Source organism: Spea bombifrons, chromosome 13 (genome assembly GCF_027358695.1).
Source record: "Spea bombifrons isolate aSpeBom1 chromosome 13, aSpeBom1.2.pri, whole genome shotgun sequence".
NCBI lineage: Eukaryota > Metazoa > Chordata > Amphibia > Anura > Pelobatidae > Spea > Spea bombifrons.
Genome location: NC_071099.1, coordinates 8,382,427 through 8,402,826, shown reverse-complemented (window position 1 = coordinate 8,402,826; position 20,400 = coordinate 8,382,427). Strand labels below are relative to the sequence as shown.

Below are 20,400 nucleotides of genomic sequence, written 5' to 3'. Positions count from 1 at the left end.
GTACAGGGGATCCAAAAGGAGAGGGAAGCCCGGGCAGGTTGTGGTAGTAGGGGATTCTATAATTAAGAGAACAAACAGGGTAATCTGCGGCTCTGAAAGCAGCAACCAAATGGTTTGCCGTCTCTCGGATGCCCAGGTTCGGCATGTTACAGACAGAGTGGATAGATTATTGGGAGGGGCTGGTGAGGATCCAGCTGTCTTGGTGCACAACAGCACCAATGACATAGTAAGAGGAAGATGGAGAGTCATAAAAGGTAATTTTAGAGATTTAGGAAATAAGATTAAAAATAGGACCTCCAAAGTAGTATTCTCTGAGATACTACCTGTGCCATGTGCTACACCAGAAAGACAGTGGGAGATTAGGCAGCTAAATCTTGGTGTAAAAAGGAGGGCTTTGGGTTTTTAGAGCACTGGGCTGATTTTGCTCTGTATAGTAGTGATGGATTGCACCTGAATGCAAGAGGGTCCAATGTACTTGTGGAGAGAATGGCTAAACGGTTGGAGGAGATTTTGAACTAGGAATGGGGGGTGAATGAATACCGGGCTAGACACTATAGAAAGGGAAGGTGCTTTAGTTAGTAACCAGATGGGTCATGTCTACAAATGCTCATAGTTTAGGGAAAAAGATACATGAACAGTAGTGAAAGGTAACATAAAATCTAACCTAACACAAGTTGGTGAGGAGAACACAGTCAGTTTGGGTAACGTTACAATTTGGTAGAGGAGTTAGATAATCTACTAATTGAGGAAACTGGATTGGAAAGGGGGAAGTTATAATCATGAAAATGTGCCTGGAGTGCAGATATCCTAAACTCCCTACTGGGATTATCTTTAAAACAAGTAGTTAAGGAGCCAACTCGTAAGGAGGCTATATTAGATTTAGTGTTCACAAATGGAGATTTGTTAACAGATATTTCTGTAGTTGAAGGTTTGGGAAGTGTGGTTTAACCCTTAATGACAATTGACGGCCCGGGCACGTCACCTGAAAATGAAGACTTAACGACAATTGATTTGCCTGGACCGTCATGACTTCAAACGTTCGCTTTCTGCACCCAAACGGTGTTGCTGTAATGCCTCAATGTTGAAGCATTCAGCAACACCGCGATCAGCATCAGGGGCCATGATCAATGATCACCTTGATCAGGAGGCATTCAGCGACACCGAACTCCCACCCCAGGACGCGCCGTGACCGCTCCGGAGACCCTCCTGAGAATCTGGCTCCACTTGCAGGTTGAATACAGGTACAGTGGATCCCAGCATTCTAATCACAGTGTGATTAGTGAAACAAAAAAATAAAAACAAAAAGTTAAAAAAAATAAAAAAAAATTGTAAAATGTAAAAATAATTTCCCACTGATGTCACCTTCAGGGGAACCTTCACAATATTTTTGTGAGCAAGTCCTAAAATTAGCGCTTTAGCTTGAAAAGATTCTCACATGGAAAGAGTTAAAATACTGGCATGTTAAATGCCCATGGAGTGTCTACTTTTAAAAAATGTATGATTTGATGGGGTAAATTGAATTGGCCGGGTTCAACAATGTCACAATTAACACAGGGGGAAGGATGACCACACGTCTAATTTCCAATTAGAAAAATGCACGCATCCCAAATGTGGCCTTTTAGTTCCCAAAAACCCGACATGCATCTGCGGTATCGCTGTACTCAGGAGGTGTTGCTGAACACATAGGTGTTGTGTGACTGCGACATATACCAGGAGCTGTAAATTCATACCTAAAGTAGGTGTGTGGGGAAAAATACACAAAAAAAAAATGAAAATGCATGGTGGTAAAATGTGTACATGCAAAGAGTTAAAATACCAGCATTTAAAATACCCTGGGGTGTCTAGTTTTCAAAAATATACATATACTATTCTCAGTAGTTTAGTTGTCAGTGTTATCTGTCACAAACCCAGGCTTGCATAGTCAAATATTTGTTATAAAAACTGTATGTGTGAATTATTTCTCTGAGAGAGGTACCTTTTTTTTTTTTTTACAGGTGAGAAGATCTGTCTAACCTAGAATTAATGCATGTTTTGTTATTTTCCTTCCTCTTAACAGTTATGGTGATATTCCTCTTCCTTCTCGCAATTGTGGCCTTGTTTATGGTTTATCATTATTTTCACCGATACAAAGGATCATACCTTACCAACGAGCCAAAAGCAATAGATGCACAAAACACCACAAAGTCTGTCTCTGTACAGAAAGAACCACTTCCACAGATTGAAGAAGAAGGTAAAGATGAATAGTCCTCTTCATTTTCACAGAAGGCAAAATCCAGGAAACCGCAGCCATTTGATCATGGAGTGTACGGAAAAGTTTGCTATTGGCATCTTTACTTTTCTCTACCAGTTGATCCTGTTCACAATTTAAAAATGGGGAGAGGAAAGAAGAGAGGTGGATGAACCTGGCTAAAATACGATGAATGTACTTTTCAACCCTTCTCACAGTAAAGGTGTCTGTATCCTATTTATTTCCCACTGATGTCCTAAACTGACTGAAGCTTCACAGAAAAGAGAAGTCATCAAGCAAAGTTGCCTTTAATATCCTGTGTTTGAGTTCTAGAGCTATGGAAATACAGACTGTGACACTGATTGTCTTGTAATAGAGTCTATGTGAACATATGGTACATTTAAATGTATGGGGGTTGCACTTGAGATCATCTACTTCAGAGGATACGAATAATTAACTGTGTTCTGAGCCCCTACGTATATATATATTTTTACCACCAATGACTATGTAATCCATCATGGGGATAGTAGCATCATCAGGTAGCAGGTTTGTTCTGTCCATTTATTCTTATTAAATGTATCATATGTCTCAGAGATTGTACTTACAAGCTTGAGTGGTCTATGATTTGTACTGGAAGCTGTATGAAATGAGCGCTCTAGAGTGCTTTTAAAAATAATTACACCACTTCAAACACAGCCTTATCTGAATGCAAATGTTTTGCACAAGAAGTAGAAGCATGTGCCTGACACAGTTGAGGGTTGATCTACATTTTGCTCACTGTTTAGAAATACATTCCTTGTATTCATTTTGGAGAAAACTATTGTTATTAGGGTGTAGATTTCATACATAACAGTAATTTATAAGGATGTAATGGGGAGCCTGGAATTTAAATCCAACCCTTATAAGTATTCCCAATATATTAATGGTCTTAGAATGTTAAGAATGGTTGCATGATTCTGAGAATTAAGAGGTGGATTCTGTACTTTTGATGGTGACAAGTTCAATGAAGACATAGGTGTTACACCATAAAGAGCCAAAAGAAAAACATTGTTACAAGCTTAGTCCTGGCTCACTTAAATGGCTGCTGTCTAAACCTGGCATTTTACTTTCTTAAATGACACTGCCATAAAAGAGTTATTTTGAGTATACTTATAAATTCCTACAAACTACATCATGTAGCTTTATATATATATCAGATATATAAGAATGCATTGGTAGTGTAGACTTCACATGGCACACGACTATGATGCAAAAAATATTTTTTAGCATTGCGATCTAAATTATTGGTGCTGTGTTTGATATTATTGCAGCATCATCAATCCAAGACATAATATAGTTTTTACTTGTTTCAAGCCAGTTGGTATTCGTTTCTCTCTAGCCTCAATAGAGGGATACAGGGAAAGTGGATATTGTAGAGAGCAGCATTATTACCATTGTAAATTTAAGTCAGTATGACATTTTCCCAAATGTAACTGTTGTATTGTTTCTATACTTAAACCATAAGAGAAGTAGCATGTGGAAAACATTTTACCTCATAATGAGCAAGTGTTGCCTACATAGTAGACACAAGCATGGGGGTTGTGGTTGGAGTGGACTGGTGCCTGCAAAGAGCTCTATTACCCCTAATACTAAATTTTGCTTGACATATTCTAAAAAAAAAAAAAATCAGTAAATTCAGAAGAGATTAGTTGTTGATTTCTGGCAAAAATGATCTATTCTCATTAAACTTACTCATGTTTAAGTAGGTTGGTCTGGTTCATCAGTGTCTATAGTAGTCAAATATTTTGCTAATTTTCTGTAAAACCTTAATACTATGCACCTCAAGAAATGCGCAATGCTCTATTTTTATATTTATTTATTTATATTATTTCTTTCTATTTAATACACATTTTCATTGGTTTTGGCCATTTGAGAGGGGAAAAAATTGGCATTTTGTTTCAATCAGTCTTCATTGGTTACCTAGATTAAATTGCAGTTATACAGTGCATTGAAAAAGTTCTTCCCCTTCCCAATTTCTTCAGTTTTTGCTTATTTGTCACATTTAAATGTTTCAGATCATTGAACTAACTTTAATATAAGACAAAGAGAATTCACACAAAACGCAGCATTTAAATTATCATTTTATAAGGTAAATAGCCCATCAAAACCTATATTACATGGGAAAAAAGAATTGCACCCCAAACCTAATAACTGGTTTTGTCACAATTGGTGGTGACAACTGCGATAAAACATTTGTGATAACTAGCACTTTACACATGAGCTGCCATTTTAAGGTCATGCTACAGCATCTCAATCAGATTCAACCTAGGACTTTGAATAGGCCACCTTCATTTTGTGTTTTTAGAGGTGGACTTGCTTGTCTGCTTCTGATCATTGTCCTGCTGCATAACTGTGCTTGAGTTTTAGGTGACAAACTGATGGTTGGACCTTCTCCTTCACAATTTATTGCACAGCACCCCCAGATCATCACACCACCACCGTGTTTCATTGTTGGTATTATCGTATTTGCTCGATTATAAGACAAGGTTTTTTCAGAGGTTGTCTTCTAATCAGACCTCAAATAGCTGGAAAAAAATGTCCGCTGGGGCCAGGCTGCTTACCGGTGCTTTGGTTGTGAGCAGCATCTCTTGTACTAGCCACGAGAACAGGAACCCAGCAGAGTCGTCACATGACTGCCCCCCTCCTTCTTCCTCTGGGGGGGACAAGAGAAGTTGCAGAGGATAGAAGCCGGGCCCCTGCAGAAGTCTGCGAGTGAGAGATGGGCAGTTCAGGTAAGGGGTGGGGGACGATTTATGAGCAAGTATGTGTGATTAAGGGAATTAATGAGTATTTAAATGTTTGTGAATGAGTGTGTGTGTGATAGCAAGGATGTGTAATCACACTCCTATCATCCCCAGGTTCCAGCATGTACTGGCTGTCTGGGCTTGATAGGAGTGTGATTGCTGTTAGCAATTTATATATATAAATATTATATATATTATATTATATATATTTGGTGCTTTTTTAAAGAAAAAAAACATGCACCAAAAAAACATGCTGCCACTCTGTCCCCCCCCCGAGATATGCTACCACTGTCCTCCCTCCCCGAGATACGCTACCACTGCCCCCCCCGAGATACGCTACCACTGTCCTCCCTCCCCGAGATATGCTACCACTGTCCTCCTCTGCCCCCCCCCACCGGACTTACCAGAGCAGACTCCCGGGTGTCTTGCGGGGCCGGCGGGGGACATCATTGGTCGTTAACTATTTTTCTGTGAAGTGCTTGGCAGTGTTGGTTAATGGGTTAAAATTAGTTTGATGAGCTGAAACATTTAATTGTGACATATATGCAGAAATCGAAGAAACTGGAAATGGGGAAATGCTTTTCTCCACAACACTTTAAGTCTACTGTATACATGAAGGGATGCAAGATAATTACTCTTATTTAATGCATCACATTATCTATGATAAATTATGACATGTGTGTTCCTGATATTTGCAAGTAGGACGTGCTTGCACCACTGAGGTATTTAATAAGATTTATTTTATAATCATAATTTTGTGCTTTTATGTATTTTTTTTTTAAATAAAGCATTGTTATGCAATACATACTTAATAGTTTATTTTATGTGCTTATAAATAATGTTACTTAGCTGGAGCTGTATTGTGAATACTTACCTCTTCAGACCCTTCCCTTGGAACACAGAAGCCTTCTTTAGCTAACAGTAGATATAGCCTATCTAGATTTCAGTAAGGCATTTGACACCGTCCCTCATAACAATCTAAAGGCAACATATAGCATTGAGGGTAATGTTCTGTCAGTGACACAAGTTTGATTTAAGAATAATTGCTTAACCTAAAGTAAGGCAAACATCACATAATGGTAAAAATGTCTATTATATGCAAATAAAATAAAAATTAATCCTAAATATTTTTTCTTAAAAAAAACAACTCTTCCCACTTAGTAACTGTATCAAATATATTTCCCTAGATACAGTGGATATAAAAAGTCTACACACCCCTGTTAAAATGCCAGGCTCTTGTGATGTTAAATATCAGAACATTTTCCACCTTTAATGTTATAAGAACTTGAACAATTAAATTGCAAAACAAACTGAAATCTTTGCATAAGTGTGCAAACCTTCTTATAACTGGGGCTGTGTTCAGAATTAACTAATCACATTCAAACTAATGTTAAATAGAAGTCATCACACACCTGCCATCATGTAAAGTGACTCTGATTAATCACAAATAAAGTTCAGCTGTTCTAGTAGGATTAACCTAAAATTTGCTTAGTTTCATCTCATAGGAGAAGCCATATTCCGCAGAGAGCTTCCAAAGCATCAGAGAGATCTCATTAGATATACCATGGAACACAGTGAAGACAGTCATCAAGTGGAGAAAATATGGCACAACAGAGACATTACCAAGAACTGTACATCCCTCCAAAATTGATGAAAATACAAGAAGAAACTGGTCAGGGAGGCTTACAAGAGGCCTACTGCAACATTGAAGGAACTGCAGGAATTTCTGGCAAGTACTGGCTGTGTGCTACAACAATCTCCCGTATTCTTCATATGAATGGGGTAGGGTGGCAAGACGGAAGCCTTTTCTTATAAAGAAAAACATCCAAGCCTGGCTGAAATTTGCAAAAACAAACATCAAGTCCTCCAAAAACACGTGAGAAAATGTGTTATGGTCTGATGAAACCAAGGTTGATAATTCCAAAAGGTATGTTTGGCACAAAAACAACACTGCACATCACCCAAAGAACACCATACCCACAGTGAAGCATGGTGGTGGCACACATCCAAATCCACAAAAGCATGGCTTCACCAGAAGATGATTAACGTTTTGGAATGGTCCAGCCTGAGCCCAGACCTGAACATCTGTGGGATGATCTGAAGAGGGCTGTGCACAGGAGATGTCCTCGTAATCTGACAGATTTGGAGTGCTTTTGCAAAGAAGAGGGCAAATATTGCCACGTCAAGATGTGCCATGCAATAGACTCCTACCCAAAAAGACTAAGTGCTGTAATAAAATCAAAAGGTGCTTCAACAAAGTATTAGTTTAAGGGGGTGCACACTTATGCAACCAGGTTATTGTGAGTTTTTTTCACCTCTCAAAGATTTCAGTTTGTTTTGCAATTGAATTGTTCTCATTATAGGTCAACGTTAAAGGTGGAAAAAGTTCTGACATGATTTATCTTTGTCCCATTCTTTAACATCACAAGAACCTGTGTGGGGTGTGCAGACTTTTTATATCTGATGTACATGTATGTGACAACATATTACAGGGCAGACATACATAAGATGAGGGCTACATGCCACAATTACACAATCCATAATACATTTTTCCCCCAGTTATGCCACCTTTTTTGCACATCTGTTGCAAGTTTTTTGTGGCTTCCAGTTCTGATAAACCACATAATTGTGGCTTGAGTCATGGATGTTGTAGTCCACAAATCAGGCCAACTGTTTATTTTAAAAAAATGTATTGTCTTCTTTAAACTTGCCATATTTTACATTATAGTCTCATTAATATTCATCATTTTCGGTGTTATTTACTAAAAAAACTTTCTCAATAATTTATCACTAAGTTTATGATAGAATGGCAATTACAAACGCATGGTGGAAAATAATCTATATGATGGTTTAAAAGGTGTGATCACTGGGAAATCATATGGGACAGCATTGAGGTGCAATGGTCCAGTAACATATGTTACTTATTTGTTAATCATTGTATTTATTTTAAGAGTCTACAAATAAAACCAGAATCTTTTCATTTCCTGCCAGACATCCTTTAGCACATGCAACCGAACTGCAAGTGTTGGAATACATTTTTTTAAAAAACCTCACGTTTGTTGAATCTAGGTAGCATCCAAGCTATGCTGAAATAAAACTGGTACCAAAAAAGTGCAAGCAAGACTTCCAAGTTCATAAAACTATGTAACAAGAATGTAATTAATTTGTGTATATGCTGTAACCATAAATCACATAATTTTTGTAGTTAACTAGTTACATTAAAGATTCGTAATGGTATTGATGTCCATGATGGAAATATATTTCAAGTTCCTCTCTACTGTTAAGCAACACGAACACACCACTACAGATGTGTCCGAAGCCAACATAGCTATGGTATCTGTGATAAATTCTCTACTTTCAGTGGTGTACACAAAGTACGACATTGTTTTCTGTTTTAATCTGCAAACATACCTTAGACTTGATTATACATAATTTCGCACACACACACTGGTGAAGTCATTTTAATTAACTTGCGTAGACTAAGGATAACAAATAAGTTACAAGTAACAGTTGTATACAGATATCACAATACAATACATTACTACATTATAAGTAGAAATATTAAAATACAAGCTTTTTGTTTTTTGAATGTCCTAAGACTTCTGCTTGAAGCCTGCAGTAGGAGCGTCCGTTCAATTATTACAAGCAGTATAGCTGTTTTACAGATACACAGATAACATTCATACAAGATTATACAGATTAAACGATAGCTTTCAAAATACAAATACATATTTCTTATCATAGATATTCCATATTGCTTTTTATACATCAAATGGTTATATAACCATGCATATTACTGCAAACATACAGGTATATATTTAATACGTACATACCATGTTACTTTACATACTCGACATTCACAACATTTTCTACGACAGGACAGATAGAGGTATAAATGCTTTAAAAAGGTTCAGAAATACTAGAAAATAACTGTGTGGGTTCCAAATTCTTGGTATTAGGCACTGATGTGCATCCAAGCCTGTAATTAAATAAACTGCAATTAGGCTACCGACTAAGCATATTTTGAAAAGGTTGGACACATAACTTTCTCCAACTCAATTAAGCAACCTCTGTAGCGATTCACCATTCATAGTAAATCAATGTACAAAATTATATATCAGAATAAAATGGAAGATAACGCAAACTGTATTATAGCATAATGCAGTTAATGAGAAGGATTTAATTATTAGCATAAGAAGGGACAGATAAAATGTCATACTATTATACAGTTAGGTTTCAAACATGGTTGTCCCCTTTACACAGAAACAAGCATAACCAGCATGTTAAATGTTGCAAGTATGGGTAAATTACATACACAGTATTAGAGTCAGGACCTGACTGGACACCTGGCACACTGCGTAAATGTCCAATGAGCGGCTGATAGTGTGGCCACTGGATGGATATGCATGTTCATACACTGAGTATAAAACCGTAAGACACCATCACCAGTCCAGCCCTAATTAGTCGTGTTTTTTCCATTTTATTATCAATTAGAAGCTTCTCGAATATGCACACATTTTAAATGTTAACATTCACTAGCAGCAGCAATATTAACAGATAGCCCAAAGACTCGATATGAACTGCATGAACAAAGATGGATGCCATTTATTTATAGTGAAACCCCTTACCATTTGTACTGTCACCTGAGCTCTTTGTACTCTTAATATATGTACTGATGAGAAATGACTAGTCAGATATCACAAAGGAAACACTGAGAACTCATCACCGTAACACTAATGGCTATTGCATGGCTACCATGTATAATAACATACATGTGTGTGCTAATTGATTGGTCACAGTAAACAGTTATCTCCACTGTGTGTTCAGATGGAAACTCTCATGTACCTTTATTGGGACTTTAACCAGTCACCCTTAAAGTTATGCAGGGAAAATATATTGCTTACATTTTTCCACCAAGATAAAACCAAAATTGATAGAAGGCAATTATCTAAAGCAAAGCTATTTGTATTATATCATGAATTACAGTTTCAGAGTACAAAGATTTGATAAACCTTGACAGGGTTATCTCTATAATAATTATATGAAATCTATAATCAATATAGCATTCCTACAGTGTAAGAGTCCCTATATAGGGTATGTTGTGCACTTCTTTGCCCCCTAGGCACCTTAAACTGATATTTGCCATGTTCATTCTACTTATTCATCTATAAAGTTAAATAGTATGTAGGAAGGCTAAAGTAAACGTTGGGGAAAGTTGTTTAACAACTGAGTTTGTTTCAAACAGTGTGTAAGGAAATGTAAAGGTATTCATATAAAATATTTTCTTTACTTCAGATGCTCACAAATGCATTGGAAGACGACACTATCAAATTATGATGTACTGTACTTGTCAAAGACATTAAAGTAAACGTGACTATTTGGTCAAACACAGACACATCTAGTTGAAACATACACAATATTGTCACACTGTGCAGTAACAAGGCTTAGGAAGCCACCAAGGCAGGAATGCGTCAGGTTAAGTCGGTCTCTCTCTCAATGCCAACATATTTCAAAGCATCAGCCTGGCTGTATCTGTAAATAGAAGTGCAAGAAAAACAGCAATGTCAAAAACTAAGCATTTTGCACACTATGACAGTTATAAACAATGACTAACCTTGGTGCAGAAAAGATGTACAACCATCACACCAGCACCTGTGTCCAAGCCTACATTAATAACCTCTGCATAGGCTGCTGGTAATTGAAGCCTTACCTGTAGTCAAAGAATAATTCTTCACCAGCCTGGATTGCTCTTTTGGCAAATATACCAATGCGATGGTCTCCATTCACCATGACCACTAAAACAACAGTTTAAGGACATGGAAATAAAAAGGACAGATTGATTTGGACCATTTCAAGAAATAAATACACATTAAAAAAGTGGGAGAAAACTGAACGAATTCCCTAGTAGTATACGCCAAATGGAAAAATCCAAAATATATTCATTTGTCATGATGCTTGGAAACAGCTCATATGCCTGGGATTTACATCTATCTTTGCCATTAATAGGTGAATATTAGAAGGTGATCATCACTTTATGTAAGCTGTAATTTTGTTTTCCAAACATTGGTAGTATTATGTATGCAGCAACATCCCCTTAACACAGTAATACCCCAAATGCACATTTTGTATGTTCTAGAGAATAAAGGCTCAGAATTTACGCACTACATTATTTTTTATGAGGAGGCTGTTGGAGACTGCAGGATTTTTATTATATATGAAAGGTGTATGATGTGTGTGGTTTTTTGTTTTTAATTTTTTTCTTATAATTTTTCTTACTTTTTTCCTTTTAAATGAACAGTCTTTATACAGCCCCAACAGCAAAGAATATGTATTAAAGTACTTTGTAAGTACTTCATTATGCATTTCTTTTCTGGCCACAAATAAAAAAAAAAGAGGACTTGCCTGGGATGCAGCTCAATTAGCTTCTGCTAGCTGTTTTTTGTAAATGTGTGGAAAGGTTTCATTGGACCCTCCTGGAACTCTTGTGTGAGCCAATGGGGCTGATGGTGAGTACAGTTAAAAGGATTTGCTGTTACCTGTCAGTGGTAGGGGACAAGTACACTCACTCTTTAAACACTACATTCCCCCATCATGGATATATAGTTACATAGTTATATAGGCTGAAAAAAGACACGTGTCCATCAAGTTCAGCCTTTCCCATATATGTTTATCTGTTGCTGTACGAAGTTGAGATGTGCAAATGGACCACAACTGATTCGGACAAATTTTTCCATTTGCATTTGGCAAATTATTTTTCTGGCTACTAACTTTGTTTCTTGCCTATTCAGGTGAGCCAAAAACGTAAGGGCCTTTTTTTATTTCAGGAAAGAAATTCATTGCCCAGTGCCCACAATCTCATTTTCTCTCACGTTCTCTACGTTTTTCTCTAGAAAGAGAGAAGGGTCATCTAAGGTAATAATGAAAAAAACTAAAGGTGTCACTTGTCAGTTTGGAATGAAATTGGAATGCGCATGTTCCAGTTTTGACTCCACAATATCTGAGAAACACGACTTATCTATGCATGTGGGGTATTGCTGTACTCGGGGAGTGTTACTGAACACAAATCAAGACCTATTTTGTTCTTTCACATATCCACTCTTTTATCCAGATAAAATAAATATAGTAAAACTGCAAAGTGGATGTGAAAAATGTTTTCTTTCCGGTGTGGACAGGCCAATATGCACCTAACTAGATTCCCTGAGTCGTTTAGTTTTTGGAAAATATATATTTTTAGGGGGGTTAAAATGAAATATGGGACCTCTACTGTGTAGGACCCAGCAAACTGATGTGTCAATATTTCATGTTTGAAAACTGTACGCATGTTGCAATTTTGAATCCGCAATGCCAAAGACATACCCTAGCGCGCCATTCATATTTAACCCTATAAGTACCTAACCCTATAAAATAAATTAAAATACCAGGCAAATGTGTTTCCAAAAACAGGACAAATACCTAAATACACTTTTTTATCCCCACATTTTAAGATATTTTTCATACTACTCACATTTCTGTAAATATTTTATTATATATTTTCATGTCAACACATGACATGTAGCCAAGTGTCATTTCTTCAGTGTTGTGACATGAAAAGATATAATAAAATATTTACAAAAATGTGAGGGGTGTACTCACTTTTGTGAGATACTGTATATAATTATTATTTCAAAAGAAAGCCCTACTTGTACTGAAAAAAAAACATAACATGTGTGGGGGAATCAGTTGAATAAAGTCATAGCAAAAGCACAAAAACTGCTCTGGTCCTTTAGTGCAAACATGTTAAAAAAAACAAACAAAAAAAAAACCCTGGTCCTGAAGGGGTTAAAGAGACAGTAATCCTTATTTTGGTTTCTACTACAACCTTCAGCAAAGCAAACACATCCTTCATTGCTTATTGCACATAATCCAGCAAGCCTAAAAGGGCAGAGACAAGGGACTCTTTAGTGAGTTGCACTCAGAAACACTGCAGAGCAGAGGCACATTGTCAGAATAAATATAAAAATACAGTAACGACAAAAATACATGAATGTTCTTTATTGGTCTTGGCCAATTGCTGGTAACTGATTAAAATTAATGTGTCACTTACCTTTAGCATAACAATTAGGATTCACTGAGTGATTTGCAAAACGAATTTTGTTTCCTTTACGAGTAGCGTCGACAACAAAATCTGTTCACAGAATAGAAAATGAGATGCATTCACTCAATTCTGATACCTTTGTAAAATGGCAAATTTGTTAAAGTTGATACCTTCATTGGCTAACTGAAGTTTAATAGGTTGCAAGCTTTCGGGACAGTCTAGGTTACTTCTTCTTAAGTAGTTCAGTTGACAGATTTTAAATTCTAAAGGTTCTCAGAGTACAAAGGAGGAGTATATAATTAATAGGGAACATATAATATCATTTATGAAAACCATGCGGCTAAATTTTATTTAGTCATTCTACAACAGAAGCCAAACAGGTGACTTTGCCACCAGGCACATGTATATATACCGGGGTCCCTATTTGACCACCTTACGTGCACCTTGACCGGCCATCATATGCACTTTAATGCATTTTATATCTTAGTAGTCCCTTTAAATTACTGTGTGATCCTCATTGCAAATGTATGGGGGATTTACAGAGCCAATCAATGGAGAGAAATCTTAGACCTCTGAGGAGGTGTGCCACTACAGCTTCTCTATAAGGTCATTTTTGTAACTTTAGTAAATCTATATTAGAGTACTTCAATTATTTTAATGTGTATCGTTTTCCCCTGCCTGTGATACTGGAGTGCACCTTTAAGTGAAAGCTACAATTAGGATAGTAGTGTCTGGAATGCAAACATTCCAAACATTTACAAAAAGATCAGAACTGCATAGCGCATGTGTACTTAACAACTCACATGAAAAATAGTTAAAATACTAGTTATAACAAAAACTTTGTGATTTATCAAGAATTACATTAAACACAAATGATCATTGTAGCGTGGCCCTAAATGGCCAACACCTATTTGAAAATCCATAATACTTAAAGGAACATACTGTATTAAATAGCTGTCAGATGCGCCTGAACTCAAAAAGATGTTTCACAATCCTTGCAATAATACATTTTTAATTCAATGATGTATTTTAATACAATCACTAAGAAGCTTGCATGAGAGTGGTTAACTTGCCATTGTTGAGATTGAACAGAAAACTTGACATGTATCTGTCATAAACCTTTCCCCTCCGATCAGCTTCATCCTGGGAAATCAGCTGAGGGAAATAAATATTAGATATACAGTATGTGCAAAAGTTTTAGGCAGGTGTGGACAAATGCTGTCAAGTAACAATGTTACTTTGTATTAACAAAATATGTGAATACCGTATTTGCTCGACTATAAGACGACCCTGATTATATGACGACCCCCCAAAACCTGAATATTAATTTAGGAAAAAAAGAAAAAGCCTGAATAAAAGACGACCCTATAGGAAAAAGGTTTTACTAGTAAATGTTAATTCATGTAAACTTTGTGAACAATTGTTTGTTAAACCCTTAATGACAAAGCCCGTACATGTACGGGTTGAAAATGCATTGTATTCAATGGGTTTAGGGACCGCCCATTGTCCTTAAGGGGTTAATAAAAGCTATGATTGAGAAAAATATGTTGTTTTTATTTCCTTTTTTTTTTACAATCTGCCCCCCCCCAGTTATGCACATCTGCCCCCAGGCTTGCCACTCTGCCCTAGAAATGCCTTATACCCCCTATATGACACTGTGCCCCATGATATGCCTTTTAACCCTTTAAATGCCACTGTGCCCCATGATACGCCTTTTAACCCTCTATATGCCACTGTGCCCCATGATATGCCTTTTGACCCCATATGTGCCACTCTGCCTCCAGAATTGCCTTATACCCCTATATGCCACTCTGGCATTTAGGGGGTTAAAAGGCATATTATGGGGCAGAGTGGCATATAAGGAGGTATAAGGCATTTCAGGAGGCAGAGTGGCGTATAGAAGGTTAAAAAGCATTTCTGGAGGCAGAGTGGCATTAAGGGGGTTAAAAGGCATTTCACAGAGCACTTTGCCTCCAGAAATGCCTTATGCCCCCCGTTTAACACTCCCTCCCCATCCCTCCTCCAAACTTACCGGTGCTTCTGAGTCCCCGGTGCTTAGTCCGGGCGGCTGCAGCGGAAGTTGTCTATGCAAATCGCGTAGAGCTCTACACGCTGCCCGGACTAAGCACCGGGGAATCAGAAGCACCGGTAAGTTGGGGGAAGGATCCAGGTCCCCTGCATATGAGTCCCCGGTGCTTAGTCCGGGCAGCGTGTAGAGCTCTACCCGATTTGCACAGACAACTTCCGCTGCACCGGGGACTCAGATGCACCGTTAAGTTGGGGGGGGCATAACACAGGAGGATCCAGGTCCCCGGTATTTTTCAGAGCATTTGCTCTGGAAAAAACCTCGTCTTATAATCAAGCAAATACGGTACTTTATTTGTATTTAATTTTTTTTTATCAATTAACAAAATCCAAAGTGCTTGAGCAGAAGAAAAATCAAATAAATTTTTGGTGTGACCACACTTTACCTTCAAAACAGCATCAATTCTTCTAGGTACACTTCCATGCAGTCTTTTAATGAACTTGCCAGGTAGGTTGTTCTTCTGTGGATCTAGGCTGCCTCATTTATTTTTCTAGTGTCATGTAATACAGACAGACTTGATGATGTTGAGATCAGGGCTCTGTGGGGGCCATACCATCACTTCCAGGACCCCTTGTTCTTCTTTACAATGAAAAAGGTTCTTAATGACTTTGGCTGTATGTTTGGAGAGATTGTCATGCTGCATAATAAATTTGGGCCAATCTGATGCCTCCCTGATAGTATTGCATGATGGATAAGTATTTGGATGTACTTTTTCAGCATTGCAAGGAACATCCACCATGCTTCACTATTGCCCGCAAACACTCATTCTTTATTAAATAGCACCTGTTTGGTATAATTGGTTAATCAAACTTTGTGCTGGTGTACCTAGAAGAACTGATGCTGTTTTGAAGGCAAAGGGTGGTCACACCAGATTTTGATTAGACTTTTTTTCTTATGCTTATTCGCTTTGCGTTTTATTAAATGATAATAAACTATGAATTTGTTTCCATCTAATTCATTTTGCATATTTCAATCTTACAAAGGTCGGTAAATTGTTTACCACGTGGTCTGTTGAAGTTTAATCATGAACTCTAACTGTTAGCTATATTGTACACTCTGATCTTTTACCAGTTCACATTTAAATATGAAGACATACATAAACCACTGCAAATAAAGTAAGAAGACACAAGTCTGAAACAACTATTGATGAGGTATATACAGACTCGATTTGCACTCATATTTGTTGTCAATTTTAATCCATTGAAGATTAAAAATGATTGCCACCTAGCAGAAGACAGCATAGCCAAATCCCATCCTTGTCTGTGCCTGCTTCCTCAAAGCTGATGATTTGACAGTGTAAGCCAAAACTCTTGTGAAAGGCATTCTCTTTCCACACAACGTAGTGCAAGGGATCTAGTTGAAGCCTTATTTAAATGATCTAGCTCAAAATTTTCACTGCAGGAAAAGTAATTTGTAAAATACAGACAGCTTTATGAAAATTATGGGTGCACTTTAAAGATAATTCTTGCTTCTTCAAGAATACTATGTAACTTTGTCATTCAAACATTAAAACAATGTAACTTTGTCATTCATTAGAAAAGTCCTGAACAATGTTTATAGATATGTCTTTAAAAAGTAATATCACATTTAATACATGAACATACCAACTGTATCCCACTTAAGAGGCCAATAAAAGCTAAAACATACATCTGACGTTGTCTCAAATTTGTTTTGCATGATATTTGCTTAGGACAGGCATGTCCAAAGTCCGGCCCGCGGGCCAATTGCGGCCCGCGTTCCGGACTGATACGGCCCCCCACGTGAGCCACGGGACTTGGCGTCATCAGCCGGCGCAGGGAGAAGGAAAGCGCGAGATTTGGGCTTTCCTTCTCCCTGCGCCGGCACACACAGCCACAAGGGCATCTGATGAAGAAATTGTGTAGGGGAGGGTTAGATTTCAACCCTCGTCTACAGTAACTTTAAACAGGGTTCATGTTTGACTGTAGACGAGGGTTGAAATCTAACCCTCCCCTACACAATTTCTTCATCAGATGCCCTTGTGGCTGTGTGTGCCGGCGCAGGGAGAAGGAAAGCCTAAATCTTGCAATCTCGGACGTCGCTAGATTTGGGCTTTCCTTCTCCCTGCGCCGGCACACACAGCCACAAGGGCATCTGATGAAGAAGTTGTAGGCAGTGGCGGAACTACCGGGGTCGCGACTGCGACCCGGCCCTGGAGTTCTGCCAGTCAGGGGGGCCCAAGGGGTGCCGAGCGGTTGCTGAAAACGACCGCTCGGCACCTCTTGGGCCCCCCTGACTGACAGAAATCCAGGACTCCTCTGCTCGCCGCCGCTGCTGCTGCCGCCTGCCTCTGCGCTGCCCAGAGTGCAGTGTTGGAAGCGTGAGGCGTTTGTCTCGGGTGCCGGCGCTTCACAGCTGAGCACTCACCTGTGAAGCACCGGCACCCGAGACAAACGCCTCACGCTCCCAATACAGGAGTTGACGGTAAGTGACCTAGGGAGGGAGTGGGTAGATCGTGAGAAGGGGGGGGTAGGGAGGGAGAGGGTAGATCGTGAGAAGGGGGGGTAGGGAGGGAGAGGGTAGATCGTGAGAAGGGGGGTAGGGAGGGAGAGGGTAGATCGTTAAGAGGGGGGAAAGGGAGGGAGAGGGGAAATCGTGAGAAGGGTAGGGAGGGAGAGGGGAGATTGTGAGAAGGAGGGGTAGGGAGGAAGAGGGGAGATTGTGAGAAGGAGGGGTAGGGAGGAAGAGGGGAGATTGTGAGAAGGAGGGGTAGGGAGGAAGAGGGGAGATTGTGAGAAGGGGAGTAGGGAGGAAGAGGGGAGATTGTGAGAAGGGGAGTAGGGAGGGAGAGGGGAGATTGTGAGAAGGGGGGGTAGGGAGGGAGAGGGGGGATTGTGAGAAGGGGGAGGAAGAGGGGAGATTGTGAGAAGGGGGAGGGAGAGGGGAGATTATGAGAAGGGGGTAGGGAGGGGAGATAGTGAGAAAGGGATAGATGTGGTATGCCGTTTTCAATAAACTTTGCATAAAATAGTTAATTTTTATTTAATTTTAATGGTTCAGAAAATGTCAGGCAAAATGGTCGGCCCTCGCACATGTTCACTTCATCAAATCTGGCACTCTTCGAAAAAAGTTTGGACATGCCTGGCTTAGGACCTTTTCCACAGAATAAGTGCTAGCGGCGTATAGCACGCACTTTTTTAACTAAAATATGAAGCTGAAACCCTACCTGCGTGTTAGACGCGAATAAAACCTGGAGCTACACAATCTTCTCCTGCACAGCTCTCTCCCGCGCCCTCTCTGATGCCGGGAGCTGGGTGATGACATCACTCCGGCCCCGGCATCAGCACAAAAATTAAAACGCTGGAAGATAAAGAGGACCCATACCAGATCTCCCAAAATGTAGGTAGTCTGGATTGGCAATATATAAAATTAATCTGTGTGTGTCTCTGAGTGCGTTAGTGTGTGTTTTTTATTATTTAAACTTTTTCACCCACATTTCCTTGTTAAAATGAGGGTGCGTGTTATACACCAGTGCGTGTAATGCACTGATAAATATGTTATATATGTTTAACATCATCCCCAGAGTATAATAATACCCTACACATATAGCGTTTTTTAATATTTTGCTCCCTTACTGTAATAGGTGCGGGTAATGGATTAGGTGAGAGTCTCTGTGCAGAGACAGGTTCAGGCACAGAACCCTGAGTGGGACAGGCCAGTACTGAAGCGCCTGATTGTAAACGGCAGTCTGCAACAGCTTTAGGCTTCATTCTAGGCACCATCCACAGGAATAGCACTTGCAGACCACAGTTGGCTGGGGAACTGGCTGACAGAAGCAGGCCAATGGGAGGTGGAGGCTGGCAGATAGCAGGCAGAGGCTAGCAGACAGCAGCGAAGGCTGGAAGATGGCAGGGGAGACTGGCAGACAGCAGCAGAGGCTGTCTGACATCATTAGAGGTCCCAACAGGGTCTGTACAGACCATGCAAGGGTCTTCACTGCATGGGCTGACACCCTCTACGATGTCTGCACTAATATCGCTGCTGTAATGGCACCAAGCACTGCTACACTGTTCCTTCAGTGTCATCAGCCAGACATATGGCCAGGTTCATGCAGTGGCAGCAAGAATGGAAGCTGGATTCCCTTGTGATACTAATGGGTAAAATGGATATGAGTATGATAAGCCAACTGACCTCTCCACAATACTCAGAGATAAATTCATTCTTCTGGACAGACTCTTTAATAAAGGTTCCCCAGCCAGCAACATCTGATGGTGCCAAGAGCAGGTGCTAAAGAACACAAAAATAATAAAATTGTGGATTATTTAGTATCTCCTTTATCAGAACACAATGGGGAGTCTACTGTTCCAACAGGTTCACCAAACATAAAGGCATAGCAAAGCTCTTAGTAAGTATTATGTGCATTCTTTATACATGTAAAAAATAACTTTTATTCTTCCAAAGTTGCAGCATAACTTTCCCTCCAAGATCCCTACCAATTTGGCTGCTCAATGCTGCAAATCACTGGGCAGCAAAGTACTACATTTGAAATAAATGGAAGTTCCAAATGAACATACAAGCAGAGGGTTTCATTAGGATTACATGTACATGTGTGAAGTACTGAACTGCAGCCAGCTACAGTGTTGGTTTGCTCTTTACCTCACACATACACACGCAATCCTAATGAGACCCTCTGCTCGTATGTGCACACATGTACAGTTTCAGCAGGAGATGTGTTTGGCCAAACATCTCCTAAAAGGAAGGGGGCAGAAACTCATGGAAAATGCCTCTGGATTCTGAGCAATTTATCAATTAATTTCCATGCAAAAATACAATTCCCAGGTAACACTCAGACTAGGAAAAAATTACCAGAATTACCTAGTTTGTAAGAACAGGGATTTATTACATCAGTCACACAGGGAAGATTTGCATATATTGTGTTTTACGGGTGGCCTCTAACAACCAGTTAATTGTAGATCAATATGCATTAACTTTTACAGAAGAATATTTTGCATCCCTGGCTAATGGCTAGGCTTTCACTGAGACAAGAGTCAGGGTTAGGGGCTATACAGACTCTCTTGGTTAGGGAGACTCTCTTGATTAGAGAGACTCTCTTGATTAGAGAGACTCTCTTGATTAGAGAGACTCTCTTGATAAAATCCTCAGACAGGGGCTGAAACGTCAAGTTTCTGTTATGATAACCACTAAAAGCAAATAAAGCTCACTGAAAATCCTTGGTGTGCTTGTTTACTTTCTTGTATATGGACCTTGGCTT

The 20,400-nt window shown here is 39.2% G+C and overlaps 2 protein-coding genes across 4 annotated transcripts in view; one reads left to right on the top strand and one right to left on the bottom strand.

Moving 5' to 3' along the window:
• CNTNAP1 (contactin associated protein 1) overlaps nt 1-2,714 on the top strand; it is an 84,398-nt gene extending 81,684 nt beyond the window's left edge. The window contains exon 23 of the mRNA XM_053453810.1: nt 2,057-2,714. Within this exon, the coding sequence (XP_053309785.1) occupies nt 2,057-2,244 (188 nt within the window). The 3' untranslated portion in view covers nt 2,245-2,714. The remainder of the gene's footprint in view (nt 1-2,056) is intronic.
• Nucleotides 2,715-8,455: 5,741 nt separating this feature from the next.
• Nucleotides 8,456-20,400, bottom strand: part of EZH1 (enhancer of zeste 1 polycomb repressive complex 2 subunit) — a 114,805-nt gene continuing 102,860 nt past the window's right edge. Inside the window, exons 19-24 of one of the 3 annotated variants that reach the window (XM_053454211.1) lie at nt 19,320-19,415; nt 14,158-14,239; nt 13,094-13,174; nt 10,721-10,805; nt 10,314-10,542; nt 8,456-8,989 (exon numbers count right to left, since the gene is read on the bottom strand). In XM_053454211.1, the coding sequence (XP_053310186.1) occupies nt 10,482-10,542; nt 10,721-10,805; nt 13,094-13,174; nt 14,158-14,239; nt 19,320-19,415 (405 nt within the window). In that variant the 3' untranslated portion in view covers nt 8,456-8,989; nt 10,314-10,481. Of the gene's footprint in view, nt 8,990-10,313; nt 10,543-10,720; nt 10,806-13,093; nt 13,175-13,850; nt 14,240-19,319; nt 19,416-20,400 lie in introns of those variants that run through there. The other 2 variants (XM_053454210.1, XM_053454209.1) reach the window with 2 other exon arrangements.